The sequence below is a fragment of the Rattus rattus genome, chromosome 1 (genome assembly GCF_011064425.1).
Source record: "Rattus rattus isolate New Zealand chromosome 1, Rrattus_CSIRO_v1, whole genome shotgun sequence".
Taxonomy (NCBI): domain Eukaryota; kingdom Metazoa; phylum Chordata; class Mammalia; order Rodentia; family Muridae; genus Rattus; species Rattus rattus.
In genome coordinates, this window is record NC_046154.1 from 205,617,486 (window position 1) to 205,630,169 (window position 12,684).

At 54.2% G+C, this 12,684-nt stretch overlaps 2 protein-coding genes across 4 annotated transcripts; both read right to left on the reverse strand.

Annotated features, from left to right (window-relative positions):
* Positions 1–1,219: 1,219 nt before the first annotated feature.
* On the reverse strand, positions 1,220–8,273 carry Arhgef25 (Rho guanine nucleotide exchange factor 25). Of its 2 annotated transcripts, XM_032913616.1 has the most exons (16): positions 8,143–8,273; positions 7,772–7,886; positions 5,408–5,613; positions 5,181–5,276; positions 4,632–4,708; positions 4,405–4,471; positions 4,121–4,224; positions 3,843–3,912; positions 3,643–3,732; positions 3,466–3,558; positions 3,308–3,358; positions 3,032–3,109; positions 2,653–2,853; positions 2,344–2,524; positions 1,894–2,090; positions 1,220–1,675 (listed from the first exon to the last, which is right to left on the reverse strand). In XM_032913616.1, exons 1-16 carry the CDS (start codon positions 8,239–8,241, stop codon positions 1,568–1,570), a joined length of 1,833 nt encoding a protein of 610 aa, XP_032769507.1. In that variant the 5' UTR covers positions 8,242–8,273; the 3' UTR covers positions 1,220–1,567. The 2 variants fall into 2 exon arrangements, with proteins under 2 accessions (XP_032769507.1, XP_032769513.1); XM_032913622.1 differs by lacking the exons at positions 7,772–7,886; positions 8,143–8,273 and adding an exon at positions 6,541–7,077.
* Positions 8,274–8,659: 386 nt separating this feature from the next.
* On the reverse strand, positions 8,660–12,267 carry Dtx3 (deltex E3 ubiquitin ligase 3). 2 transcript variants are annotated; one of them, XM_032913644.1, is made up of 4 exons: positions 12,172–12,267; positions 11,064–11,812; positions 9,642–9,859; positions 8,660–9,328 (listed from the first exon to the last, which is right to left on the reverse strand). In XM_032913644.1, coding segments are annotated over exons 1-4 (1,044 nt in total). In that variant the 5' UTR covers positions 12,173–12,267; the 3' UTR covers positions 8,660–9,252. The 2 variants fall into 2 exon arrangements, with proteins under 2 accessions (XP_032769535.1, XP_032769526.1); XM_032913635.1 differs by having other exon boundaries at positions 11,064–11,793; positions 12,172–12,259.
* Positions 12,268–12,684: the final 417 nt, after the last annotated feature.

The following is a 12,684-nucleotide window of genomic DNA, read 5'->3' on the forward strand; positions in this document are numbered from 1 at the left end:
TCCTTGACCCCAAAGCCCAGGGTGGGGTCCAGAGAGGGTGGGCCTCTCCTCTTCAATTCCTCCCATTGTTCCCCAGAAATCTTATCTGGGCTTCACGTCCTGTTCCCCCCTTAAAGATCCCTCCCCTCATTGTCAGCCATGGAGACCTGGGGCCCATAGGGAGGCTCCCACATCTCCCCACCCCTCCCCCACCCCAGTAGTCTATTGTCTGCTGAGGAAGCCCCAGTGCATGTGACTGAGCCCAGGGGACTGACAGACTCAGTGGACACACAGAGACATAGGGACCCAGCGGCCCGCACCTGGGTCTCTGCACGCTTGACTGTCTCTGTTCCAGACCCTGTGCCAGAAGCTAGGAGGGGGGAGACATCTTCTGCTCTCCACCTTAGCTCTGCATTGAAAGAGTCCATTCCTACTCAGCGTGCACAAACTTTACCCCTTCCCCTCAAGATGGAAAGGAAAACTCCAGAGCTGCTCCATCCTCTTGTTCTTCAGTAGAACACGGACGCCTCAGAGGAAAGGTACCCAGGGTGTTTTGTGTTTTAGATCTAGATGTTGGGGTGGGTAGTAGGGAGTCACACTACAGTGAGTCTTCTGGTGGAGTTTGAACCAAAGGATAAATCTAGAACCCAGAAGGCCTGAATAAAGGGGAGAATACATTAACTCTAGTCTTCCCTAAGCCCAAGGGCTGGACTGAGAGATGCTGCAATTGACCTCAGGTGAGGAACAAAGAGAGGTCTCTTTTTATCTTCCAGCCTTCTCTTGTCTTGCTGTTTTTGAGAGAGGGTCTCCCTCTGTAGACCAGGCTGGCCTCGAACTCAGAGATCACCTGCCTCTGCTTCCTGAGTGCTGGGATTAAGGGTGTACACCACCACATCCAGCTTCTGCCCTCGTCTTTTTTTTTTTTTTTCTTTTTTTTGGAGCTGGGAACCGAACCCAGGGACTTGCGCTTGCTAGGCAAGCGCTCTACCACTGAGCTAAATCCCCAACCCAAAATTTCATTCTTTCTTTCTTTTTTTTTTTCTTCCGGAGCTGGGGACCGAACCCAGGGCCTTGTGCTTCCTAGGCAAGTGCTCTACCACTGAGCTAAATCCCCAACCCCCTGCCCTCGTCTTATCACCAGAGCCCTCCTCACATGACTGTAGCCAGCAAACCTCTTCTATGCCACCTTACCAACCCATTCTCACGGCAGCCTCACCATCTCCCTCCTGGGACAGCAACCTCGGTGATATAGCAAAATTTTTATTCACAGGAAAACTCGAAAACAAAATCTCAACCCAAACCAATAATTTCTATCTGGTCCCTGCCCTCGCCCTCCCTCCAAGCCCCTACATATCCTCCACTTGAGGGGGTCATGGTGCATGCAGGGAGTGGAGCTGACGGATCCTGTGTTCCTCGGGGAGAAAGGAGTCCTTTCAGGTCTAGTTAACTGCCCTCCACACTGATCTCTCTCCCAGGCTCTCCCATCCTCCAAACACCGGGAAGAATGGATTCAGGCACATTGCCAGGATTCCCCCCAAATTCATTGAGAGGTCATGCCTGAGCCAACAGCATTCCAAGGCTTTCAGGGTTACAACTCATCTTCATCCAGCTTGGCGAGCCTGGCCTGACAGGGGGGAGTGTTCACAGTGGGAAGGGCTGGAGAGTCATAAGGAGTCTGGGGGGTCTCACTGAGAGCCTGAAGAAAGAGTCAAGTCAGAGGATCAGCCACGGCTACCAGTCTTCTCTCAGTCCTCTCCAGATAAAGATCCTAGTCAACCCCCCACACACACACCCCAGAATGAAAGAGAATTAAAATTAGGAAAGTCACACAAATGATAGTGGTGGAAAAGGAGATGGGGGAAGGGCAAGAAACACCCTCCCCTTTCTGCCCTAGTAGGAAACTATTTCTCATACCTGTGTATCCAGGGGCAAAGGCGCTCTGGGCACCTCCCCTCTGGGCAGAAGGAGCAGGGAGGGGAGAGAGCCATTGATGGGTGTGTGCATGCTGACCTGGGCCATTCTTCCAGGGCTCCCTACCCCTGGCCCTCCTGATCGCCCCAGACTGTTGGTCTGGCTCTCCCGTCTCTGGTACTCGATAGGGGACTGCAATGCTGGGACAAGGGAAGGAATAGAGATGTATTACGGGAGAGACTGATCACTTCCCCTGTCTTCCCTTCTTCCTAGTTCCTGCTCTCCTAATTTGGCTAATGTAAGGTGCTTAGAACTTTTGAGGATTCTGGGTGGATGGAGAATGGAGAGAAGCCAGGCTTAAAGAAGCAAAGGCTGGAGACTGGGTGTCTGGGGAAGGGGTTCGGGGGTCAAAAAGCTTTGGGAGCCTCTGTAGAGGGAGGATGGGAGCTTCACCGTTGAGAAAGTCACGCTGGCTTTCCAGGATCTGGGCCACTTGCTTGATCCAGGCTTGACTGACAGCAGGGTCTGAAGCCTGAAGAACATAGCGCTGGATCCCACCTTCTGGCCCCCTAGAGGTCAGCGCAAAACGGCAAGCGTTGCCTTGGAGATTCCCCTCCAGCCCTAGGCAGCTCACCTGGATTGGCAAATAGAGACAACCCTCAGATTCTGCAAGCCGCAAGAGCAAGAGCCCACTCAATCGGGTCTGCTTCCTCCATATGCCCCGCCCCATCAGGTCGGCTCCCTCTATATGCCCCGCCCCACCTTGATGCTGTTCTTGTAAACATAGCCAGGCTGTGCGCCACCTCGACCTCCTCCTCCCAGGGCCTCACTGAAGATGACAATTTGCTCAAACAGGAAGACACGCCTCTCCCGACCCCGGGAAGAAAGGAGACCCCCAGCTTCAGGCTCTGTAACCAAGAATGTGTCCTGGCCCAAGAGCTTCCCCTGAGCAGTCAGTTTTCCCTGGAACGGAAGGAAGGACACCATGGCCTCTGAGAAGGTGCAACAAGAGTTTGAAGAGCATCAGAGATCCCCTCCCCCACCCCAACAGGCCCAAGGAAGTGATTACTCGTAAGGATCCAGAGTACTAAGATTTGAGCACAAGGACAGTTCACTGCTGTGTCCCGCCCCCTCCCCATACCTCAAATCCCCGAAGTCTCCCCAGGGACATCATATCATTGCAGCGCTTGGGTACGAAGCACATGACCTCCACAGCTTGCTGGGACACAGGTGAAGAGGGGCGTTGTTGGACAAACGGATTCATGACTGGCGAAGAAGCTCGTTTTGAGAGAGCCTCTCCACCCATCACCACCCCAGGGGCCTCTACCTAAGAACCGGACATCCCTGAACCACCGGGAGACTGTGGTACCCACAAGATGAAGAGGATGAGGCAGAGACGGTGTCCTGGGGACCTCACCTCCAGCTCCTCAGTATCCATGCCAGCTCTTCTGTAATACTTTAGAAAATCCTACAACGGAAAAAAGAAAGCTCTGTAGGGCCTTCAGAGCCCTAAAGATACTGAAGAGATGCCCGTCCCCAGCCAGCTTTGTCCCAAGGGAGAAGGGTGGTCCTGACCTTCAGCAGCAACTGGTATTTCATGATTCGCTGCACCGGTTTAATGAGGAGGTCACTGAGCTGCAGACGGTGTCCCAGCTGCTGCCTGAGTTCCTGGGGACAGGGCAGTTATGGAGCTGAAAACTCTGTTCACACTGATCCTGCCCTTCTTCCCCACAAGGCACCTCAGCCACTGACCTCAAAGTAGCTGTCCCCAAATTCTGACAGCACATGTTCCGACTTGGGTTTATTCTGGCAGTACACCACATACATATGCAGTCGTCGCTCCTAGCAAGGATAATGTTGAAGAAAGCCGGGTGGATGGTGACAGAAGAGAGCCCATCTCCACAGAGCCCAGACTCATCCCAAGCCCTTCCCCTGTTAAGGCCCAGCCTCACATGTTTGATGAACAGCTGAGCCAACCAATCAGGATCTTTCAAACACTGCTGCAGCTCCTGCAGGAAATAACTGGAAGAGTTGTGAGAGAGACAGCACCTCACTCAGAGCACTCACCTCCACACATCCCAGATTTTCAGCTACATGTCCTAGTCATTCTCCCTACAAAACTCCAGCAGCTCCTTGACTCTCAGGGGACCCATGGTTCCAATATGGAATCCAGGATAGACTACCAGACAGTGCCCATCCCCAGCACCTGGCTCAGGGCTCCAGCACTCACTCTCGGTGCCACTCATAGATCTGCTGAATGTTCCCAAACACAATCCTGTCACGACCTCGGAGACTCTCAGGGACACCCTGTGTAGCCATGGTAGCCATGTAACCCTGTGGGTAGGATGAGATGGGACTATGATTATGTAAACTCAGCTGTGGGTCACCCTGCACAAAGTCTAGAAGTAGAGAGAATTTGTAAAGTGGCCCAGAGAAGCAACCTCTCTTAAAAATATCCCCAGGCAGAGGGAAGGGGTCAGTGGGTCATGGCTGGGGAGGGGAAGGGAGAACTACCTCTACAATTTGTCCCAAGTCGTCCACATACATTCTTTCTGTTTCTACCAGCTCACTCAGGACAAACCTAGAGAGTACAAGGATGTCTTCACTTCAGAGTGTGGCTACATCCTTAGTTTAGCCAGTTCTTCCTGAACCAAAAGACTATCACCACAGCCACCTCAGAGGGCTATAAGATGTGAGGGATCTTGGGGAAGTTCGGCAACCAGAGTGCCCTGTGAACTTACATACTCCTTTCCAGAGCTGTCTTCTTCTGCTCTTCCTCATTCTTGGGAGCTTGAGACAAAGTTTCCTCTTCCGCTGGCTGGAAGGTTAAGAGGTAGGCAAACAAAGGAATACCTTTTAGTGAGAAGAGCCTTCTCAGATCTATTAGTTAGACTTTTTAAGACTCGTTTGTTTTGAGACAGGGTCTCTCTATGTAGTTCTGGCTGTCCTGGAACTTGCTGGCCTTGAACCTACAGACATCGACCTGCCTCTGCTTCCAGAGTGCTAAGACTGATTATTATTATTATTATTATTATTATTAATTCTTGATTTTACGTTATGGGGGCCATGTGTACAGGTACCCATAGAGACCAGCAGAGGGTGCTGGGTGCTTTAGAGCTGGAGATACAGGTAGTTGTGAGTCACGTGACGTGGGTGCTAGGGACTGAAGCTGGTTCCTCTGGAAGAGTAGTAAGTATGTTTAACCACTGAGCCACGCCTCTAGTCCCTGTTTGATTGGCTGAGGTTGGCCCAAACAGGTGCATGTCACAAGCCCAGCTCTATTTCTTCACCTGGGCCTTGACTCCAGGACCCTCCAGCAGTGTAGTCAACAATGTCAGTTCTGGCAGCTCCTGTCCTGTGGTTAGAGTTGGCTCCAGCATCCAGTTCTGGACAGACAGAGATCCAGTGACTGAGGTCATGAACAGTAGATGGGTTCCCCAATGACCAGTGACCCCAACCTGCCCTCTTTCCCAGTGTCTTTCATGGATGTCTTTCTTCTGTGACATCCCCTGCTCACCTCACATTGCCTTGTCTGACCACTGTCTGCCTCGGTTTCCACACTGAGACAATGTTTGGAATGATCCAACCATCTCCTCAGGCCGGTTACTGGTCCAGGGGAACATGGATGAGAGCTGAGGCCAGAGCTGGGGCCAGACAGGGCAGCCAGCCCTGAGACAGCAGATGCTGACATGCTCCCCTCGCTGCCAGCAATAGAATAGGATTCTAGAATAGGAGGAAAAGGATAGGAGTCCATGGACTCTGGCCCAGCTCTGGGGTCCTAGAAGAACCCCCGTGGTGTTCTCCCCATGATGTTCAGACCCTGTCTCCCAGAGTCCCCTCTTTTGAGCTGGCCAGGATAGAATCTTTGCAAGGGCACCCTGGGGAGGAAGGACAGCAAACACCTGGCTCCAGGGCCTGTGCTCCTCTAGTTCCATGTGGAGGTCCCCATACCCTGAGCATAGCACAGATATGGGGGTGGGGGCAGCCATCTGGGCAGACACTGGAAACTGGGGGGAGCCATCTGCTTTTCTACAACACTCCCCCTTCCGATAGGTACAGACCATTCTCCTGGAGAGGGGTGAGAACAAAGGAACCTAGCTGTCTGCCACCCCCAGGCCTCTCTCCTCCCACTCCAATAATTACTATATATATTGTTTTTGGACAGCCCACCTCTCCAGCACATGCACATACCCAACACAGGGGGCAGTGAGGACAGCTCAGTGAGGTTATCTTTGGCCAGCAATTGGGAAGAGCTGCAATTTGAGTTCTTATAAAAACCCCTTACAGGTAGATGCCCCTCTTCCTGACCCCCAATCCACCATTCCTCTGCTCCCGTTTTGGAAGATTTTTCAGCCAAGTGATCTGAGGAAGATGCAAGGTTCTGGGCCTAAGAGGATCACAAGAGAATTTTCCCTCCTGACTTGCTGATTATGGGAACGAAATAGATCCTCTGACCCTTCCTCAACTTCCTCAACTTGATTCAGCAGAAATCTAGGAGTAGAAGGACCTTAGAAATTCTCTGTTAAATCACTTTTCTGGAAAACACATGTACAGGCTCCAGCCTAGGGCTAGAGTAAGCAGATACCCTAAATCCCCCTCAAGCTGCCCCCCAACTCAATACTGGCCCCGGCAGACCTCCCTCACACTCACCACGTCCCCCCCGGGAGAAGCAGCAACCGCATTTTGCCAGCACTTTTCGTATCACACGGGGACAGGCACAGCGACCCCCTTTGTGACCCCCCCGCATGGCGCCCGGGGCCCCCCGCACCCCCCACCCGGGCCGGCCATGCAGGGGGAATCACGGGGGGCGGGGCGGGAAGGGCGCAGGGCGCACACCCCCCTCCTTCCCTCCGGGGTCCAGGCTTGGGGAGGGGGAAGAAAAGGATAGGAGGCGGGGGTCCAGGAGTAGACGGAAGTCGGGGCAGGGGAGTCTGGAGGGAGGGCCGTGCGGGGCTGGGCCGCGGAGTTGGGCGGGGAGGGTTTCCGGAACCCCGGCGGTGCGGGGCCCAGGGTCCAGATGTCCAGCTAGAGGAAGGGGTGATGGGGAAGGCCCGGCCGGGATGCGACAGCCGCTCCAGCTCCGTCTCCGGCCTCGGCTTAGGGGTGGCTCTAGGCCCGGGCAGGGAGGTGCGGGGGCCGACTCCGGGAGCCACTGGAGCCGCGCGGGTCCGGGCGGAGCGGAGAGCGGAATAACAGGCCGGGCCGCGGTGCTGCTGCGGGGCGGGGCCTCTGCGGTCGGGCTCCGCCCCTCCGCGCTCCCCCAGCCCCCTCCCCCAGGCACCTCCACGCCTGAAGTCCGCGTCCCCAGACCTCCGCCCCTCCTCCCAGGCCTGACTCCCTGTAGCATCCCAGCTTCAATTGCGGGGTGCTGGGCTGGGTAGGCGAGAAGCCTGGAGGTGGGGTCTGCCTCACTCGCCCCTTGGCCTCTGAGATGAAGGATTCTCAGGATGGGGCCTTGGTTTGTGTCAAAGGATTTGAGGTTCTAGCTCTCCCCCCACCCCCACGCCCCAAGCAGGGCATACGTGTACCAGGAACACTTTGTAGGGAACACAGCCCAGGTGCCGCCCTCTCCCCCGACCCTTCTTTCCTCCAGGCCCCAGCACTCCAGCTAAAACTAATCACCAATTAAGGCGAAGTCCGGGCGCCTCGGCTGGCCCAGGGCCAGGGGTGGGGCGCGGGGACACTCCACTCCGCCTTCGGGGGCTTGGGACCCGCCGAAGTGAGGACACACATCGAGCTAGAAAAGAAGCGTGGTATCTGCGAATTAATGGTCCCATGCAAATTAGGCGCAAGCCTTTATGCTAATATGAACAGAATCTATCTGAAGTCACCACTATGCGAAGGATGGCAAATTGTGCCCCACCCAAGCCCAGCTTCTTACCGGGCTGCGGAGCCCAGGCGAGGACCTCACGTTCGCGCTCCCCTGTCTGATCCTCCTCGGTACATTCACTCTCTGTCTTGGTACTCCCAGGCCCTAAGGGATCTCTCTCCTGGGGCTGCCGAGACAGAGTCACTGTAAGGACCCTTTCTTAGGCTGCCTTGACCTCCTCTTTCCTCTCTCCCTCCTGTCAAAATGCACATTATTCTGAAAGGGTCAACAAGAACTTGGCATATGGCCCTCATAACTGAATTTATGGATTCTTGCGACTGCTCCATATAACTTTTGTTTGCCGGTAAACTGAGTCGTGGAGTGCAATTCTCCTAAAGTTCTCTATAAGACCCCCGACCCCACCCGCGGTCCCTCCTTCTTACCCCCTCCTGCCCGGGTACGGCGCATGCGCGCAGCATGCCCCCCATGACCCCCAGTATCCGGTCAGTGCGGCCAGGGGTGGGGCGGTCCGGGGGCTTCATGCTGGACCCCTACCCTGCTTCAAGTTTCAGGGCCGAGGGGCCACGGAAGCTGGGGGGCTCTGAGGCCTGCGTGCGTCCGGGGAGTTGCTACTGCCGAATCCGCCCCCCTGCCCGGCTCCGCCCCGGCTCCCACCGCAGCCAAACTTCTCAAAAGGGGTAGGGTTGTTCTTTTCTCCACAAATGTAGCTGAACGACAAACAAACCCCTCTTAATCCCGATCCCATCAATCCAAGTGTGGCCTAGGGCTTTGCAGGGTTATTGCAGTGCCCAGCATTAGTTCTGCCAGAGGGGAGTGGCTCCTAGGAGGAAAAAGGGCCCATTCAGGCATGCAAGGATTCCCCATTACCCCATATCCTCAGCGGGTCCTGTTCCACACTCCACCCCCACCCTCTCCAAGGAACAGAAAACGGGTGTGGCATAGAGTTGCATATTTCACTTTATTTTTATTAAATTAAAAGCTACAGTCTGGCAGCAATTCCAGATCAGGGGGTGAGGAGGCTCCTTATAGGGGCAGAGAAGAGCGAGAGAAAGACAGACTGACAGAGACAGACACAGGAGAGAAAGGATCCGTTAAGGTAGGACTACTGTTATCTTAACACACAGCTGGCTGGGGGGAGGCAGCTAATATCAGTCCAAGGTGAGACAGTATTCAGGGACTAGAGTTCAAGAGACCCCATCCTTCCTACCCAGGTCCTTTCTCAGCTTAGTCACTGGAGCACGGTACATACCAGGAAAAGCCAAGGACACTGGAGAAGCAGGGGCAGAGAGACTATATACACGGAGTGCAGGGAGGGGAACCTTGGAAACCAGCCTCTGCTGGAGTGGCTCAAAGGGCACTGAAGCACTTGGCCAGTGGGGGGCGGGGGGAAGGAACATCCCCTTCCCCTCTGGGCTCCCATCCCAGTCAGACATATCCCCTCATGGGTGATGTGGGGGCAGCAAGAGAGGAGCAGAGGCTTCCGTTGGATCCTAGTAGAGGACAGCGGGGGGCCTTGGCAAAGGTGCCATACTTCAGTCGTCTGTAATACCCTTGGCTCTCAGTTCCTCTTGCACCCTAGTCAGGTAGGTTGGGTCCGGATACCCAAACCTGGGGAGGGGGCAAAGAGAAATGAGGGTCAGAGTTAGTTGTTTGGACTTAATCGTCCTTACCCACCCTCATTTTGAGTCACTCAGTAGGGACCAAATTCAGCCCCCTCCCACTTCCCATGAGAAGGGATCTCCAAACCCAAGATAACCCAGCCAGAGTATGCTTTTGGGGAGTGGGGGGTTGGGTGGGGGGAGGTGTTAAGCTGAACACATCAGGACCAGAATGAAAACAGACTGAGAGGGTGGATGGCTCCCCCAAATTAGAAATGGTGAAAGGGAGAAGCCATGGAGAGGGAGATGAGGAGGAGTCGCACAGCTGGGGTCCCCCTGTGCAGCTGGTCTTGTGGTGGATGTCGTTCCAAGTGATGACATTGGGTCTCCCTGTAGTCATGGACGTGCCGATAGTAAAGGTGAGACGCTGGTCAAATGCCTTTCGGAACAGGGTCAGCACCTTGTTGCCCTCGGGGCAGTCCGGGAGGTAGGCCACCCGTGTGGTACCAGGGTACCGAACTCCTGGGTTGGGGTGTTCAGCCTGAGAGGAAGAGGAGGCAGAGAGCAGCTAGTTGACTGTCTCAAGGGCCTGGATACCAGCAAGGGGTCTGTCAGTCTTTGGACGTGTATTCCCAGCAGACTGACAGACAGCCTTCCAGGGAGAGGGTGGCATTGGAGCCCAGGCAGCAAGAGGCTGTTTCTGGGAACAATCCTTATTGTTAATCCCTCAAGTCTCAATTCAGGAACAAATGGGCTTTCAGAAGTGATGGAAGTTACTTTCTAGCTAAGTCAGCAAAACTGCAACAACTAAGAAAGATTGTATCTTTTTAATTCCCTGCTCTTCCTAAAATACTACCGCCTTGCTTCTTGTCTCTATTTGTTTTTTCTTTCTTCAGAGTTTCTCTGTTCGGGTGATGGCTGGACATGACTCTGTCCAGCAGGAAGACATTGGCCTTCGCTCCTATTGTCTCATAATCTGGAACAGAGTAACACTCCCAAGGTTTAGAAGAGCTGGGTCCCTTCCTGCTGTCCCTTCCTTCACCTGGGTCACTGACTCCAGGCTTTGCCTCCACGGTCTGTCAGAGCCACTCTCAGGGTAATAGCGGGCAACCCTTTCTCTCATAACTGGTTTTAAGTTCTTTTTTTTTCAGGCAGGAGAGATGGCTTAGAGGTTAAGAGCACTGAGTGCCCTTTCAGAGGTCCTGAGTTCAATTCCCAGCAACCTCATGGTGGCTCACAACCATCTGTAGTGAGATCTGATGCCCTCTTCTGGTGTGTCTGAAGACAGCTACAGTGTACTTATATATAATAAATAAATCTTTAAAAAAATTTTCCCTTGTTTGATTTGGCTTTCTTGGGGGCAAGGACTGAACTCAGGGATGCTCATATGATGGATTACCACTGAGTCACAGTCCAGCCCTCACACCTGAGTTTTACATCTGCCTTTGGGTCATGGCAATAATCCTCGAGCCTTGGGGTTTGGGGATTTAGCTCAGTGGAAGAATGCTTGCCTAGCAAGCGCAAGGCCCTGAGTTTGGTCCTCAACTCCAAAAAAAGAAAAATAAAAAAATAAAAATAAAACAGTTGGGCCTCAAGGAGATGACCCTGCTGCCAAGCTCCAGAACACCAAGTCATAAAAGGCATGGTGGGAGATAGCAGGAGTGCACCATGTCTAGCAACATATTCTCTTTGTCAGAGTGAGTTAATTTGGAGGAGGCCAACAGGAAAGGACTGAGATTTCTTACCCCCTGGACGCCAGGCGGGAAGACATATTGGATGACAATGGTGCCGTACTTCTCATAGCTGGGCAACAGGAGGGTGGCGTCCTTGGAAACCAGCATCCTCCCGTTCTGGGGCTGGTTGCCCACCAGCTGCCCGTAGAATCGGCCGCACATGGGGCAGGCCTTTTTCACCTGCAGGGCCCGTGTGATGCAGCCCTCACAGAAGGAGTGCCTGCACTTCTCCAGCGTCTTGGCATTCTGTATCTCCCCCAGGCAAATGGGGCAGGTGGTTTCCTGCTCCTCAGCGTCCTCTCTGAGACGAGGAGGGAGTGGAGGGGGCAGGGGAGGAGGAGGAGGGGGGAGCCCTCTTGCCCCTGGGGGCAGGAGTGGGGCTGCTCGGAGAGGAGGTGGGCCTGGGCGGTGCAGCTCAGGGTGCTCCCCTCCACCCCCCAAAGCCAGGCAGCCCATGAGCTCCCCCTGCCTCTGAGCTTTCTTCAGCTCTTTTTCTGCCTCTTTCAGTAGCCCCTTGAGAGCCTTCCTGGCCAGGTAGAGCCCATTGGGAGGGGCTGGGGGAGGACCCTGTGGGGACAGCTGGAGCACATAGATGTCAGAAGTCTCGCCATCTATGAGGATGGACACTCGGTGCTCCTCCCGAAGCCGGGCCAGCCGGGCTGGGGTCTCCTTGCTCAGGAAGTCCCACACAGGCTTGGAGACGGTCACTTTGTTCTTGCAGGAGCCTCCACAGGCTGCCATTCTGGACAGGACGAACGACACTGCCCCCAGGGTGAAAGGGACTCAGAGTGGGGCGTCCCCATTTGGCAGATAAAAGTGCCTCCTACTTCAGGCTCCCTCCAAACCCCATATTACCTCTGTTTTCCTCAAAGCCAACCCCTAACATCGCCTGCAAACTAAGTTTTTCTATCTCCCACTTCTCTCTTATAGTCCCAGCACCCTTTGGGAACAAGTTTCAATATTTCATCATTATCTAAGCCAAGCACCAGTTTTGCTTGCCTCTTTCATTTCTCTCCTGAGCACAGCAACCTACCCCTTCCCCTCAGAGTGGAAAAAAAAAAGGGAAGGAGACTTCCCACCCCACCCTCACCCCCACTCCCACCCCCTCCCATTTGCTCACTTTGATCCGGAAGAGCTTAGAATTGGCATGCAGGCTCACTCTCTTTTCCCCTTGCTACTTGGAGATCGTGTGGTCTGGTGGGATGGGAAAGAAAAGAAAGTAAGAAACCTATTCCCCAACCCCCACAGGCCCCAACTCAGGAGCCCTTGAAACAGCCAGGAATCTGGGGTAGGGGTACTGGGCAATGGGGATTTCTCGGAACATAGGAGGACATGAGAGCTGAGGTTCTCTTGGGGCACAGGTACCTGAAAAGACCACGGTATGGTGGTAGCGGATCCCTCCACCTCCACCTTCAGCTGGCCAGAGCTGGGGACGAGGAAGGTAAAGAGTTATGATAGCATTTCCTCAGCCAGCCCAGAAAGAAAACGCTCCTCTATTTCCTCTCTCCTGCAGGATCCTCTCCAAGTTGCTCAAGGAACTTCATCAGGCTAACTTCTCTTTTTCTCCCAGTGCAGAGGGAGATCCTAGGTGCAGATAAAGACAGGAAGGAGAAAAAAAAAACGGCCTCATAGG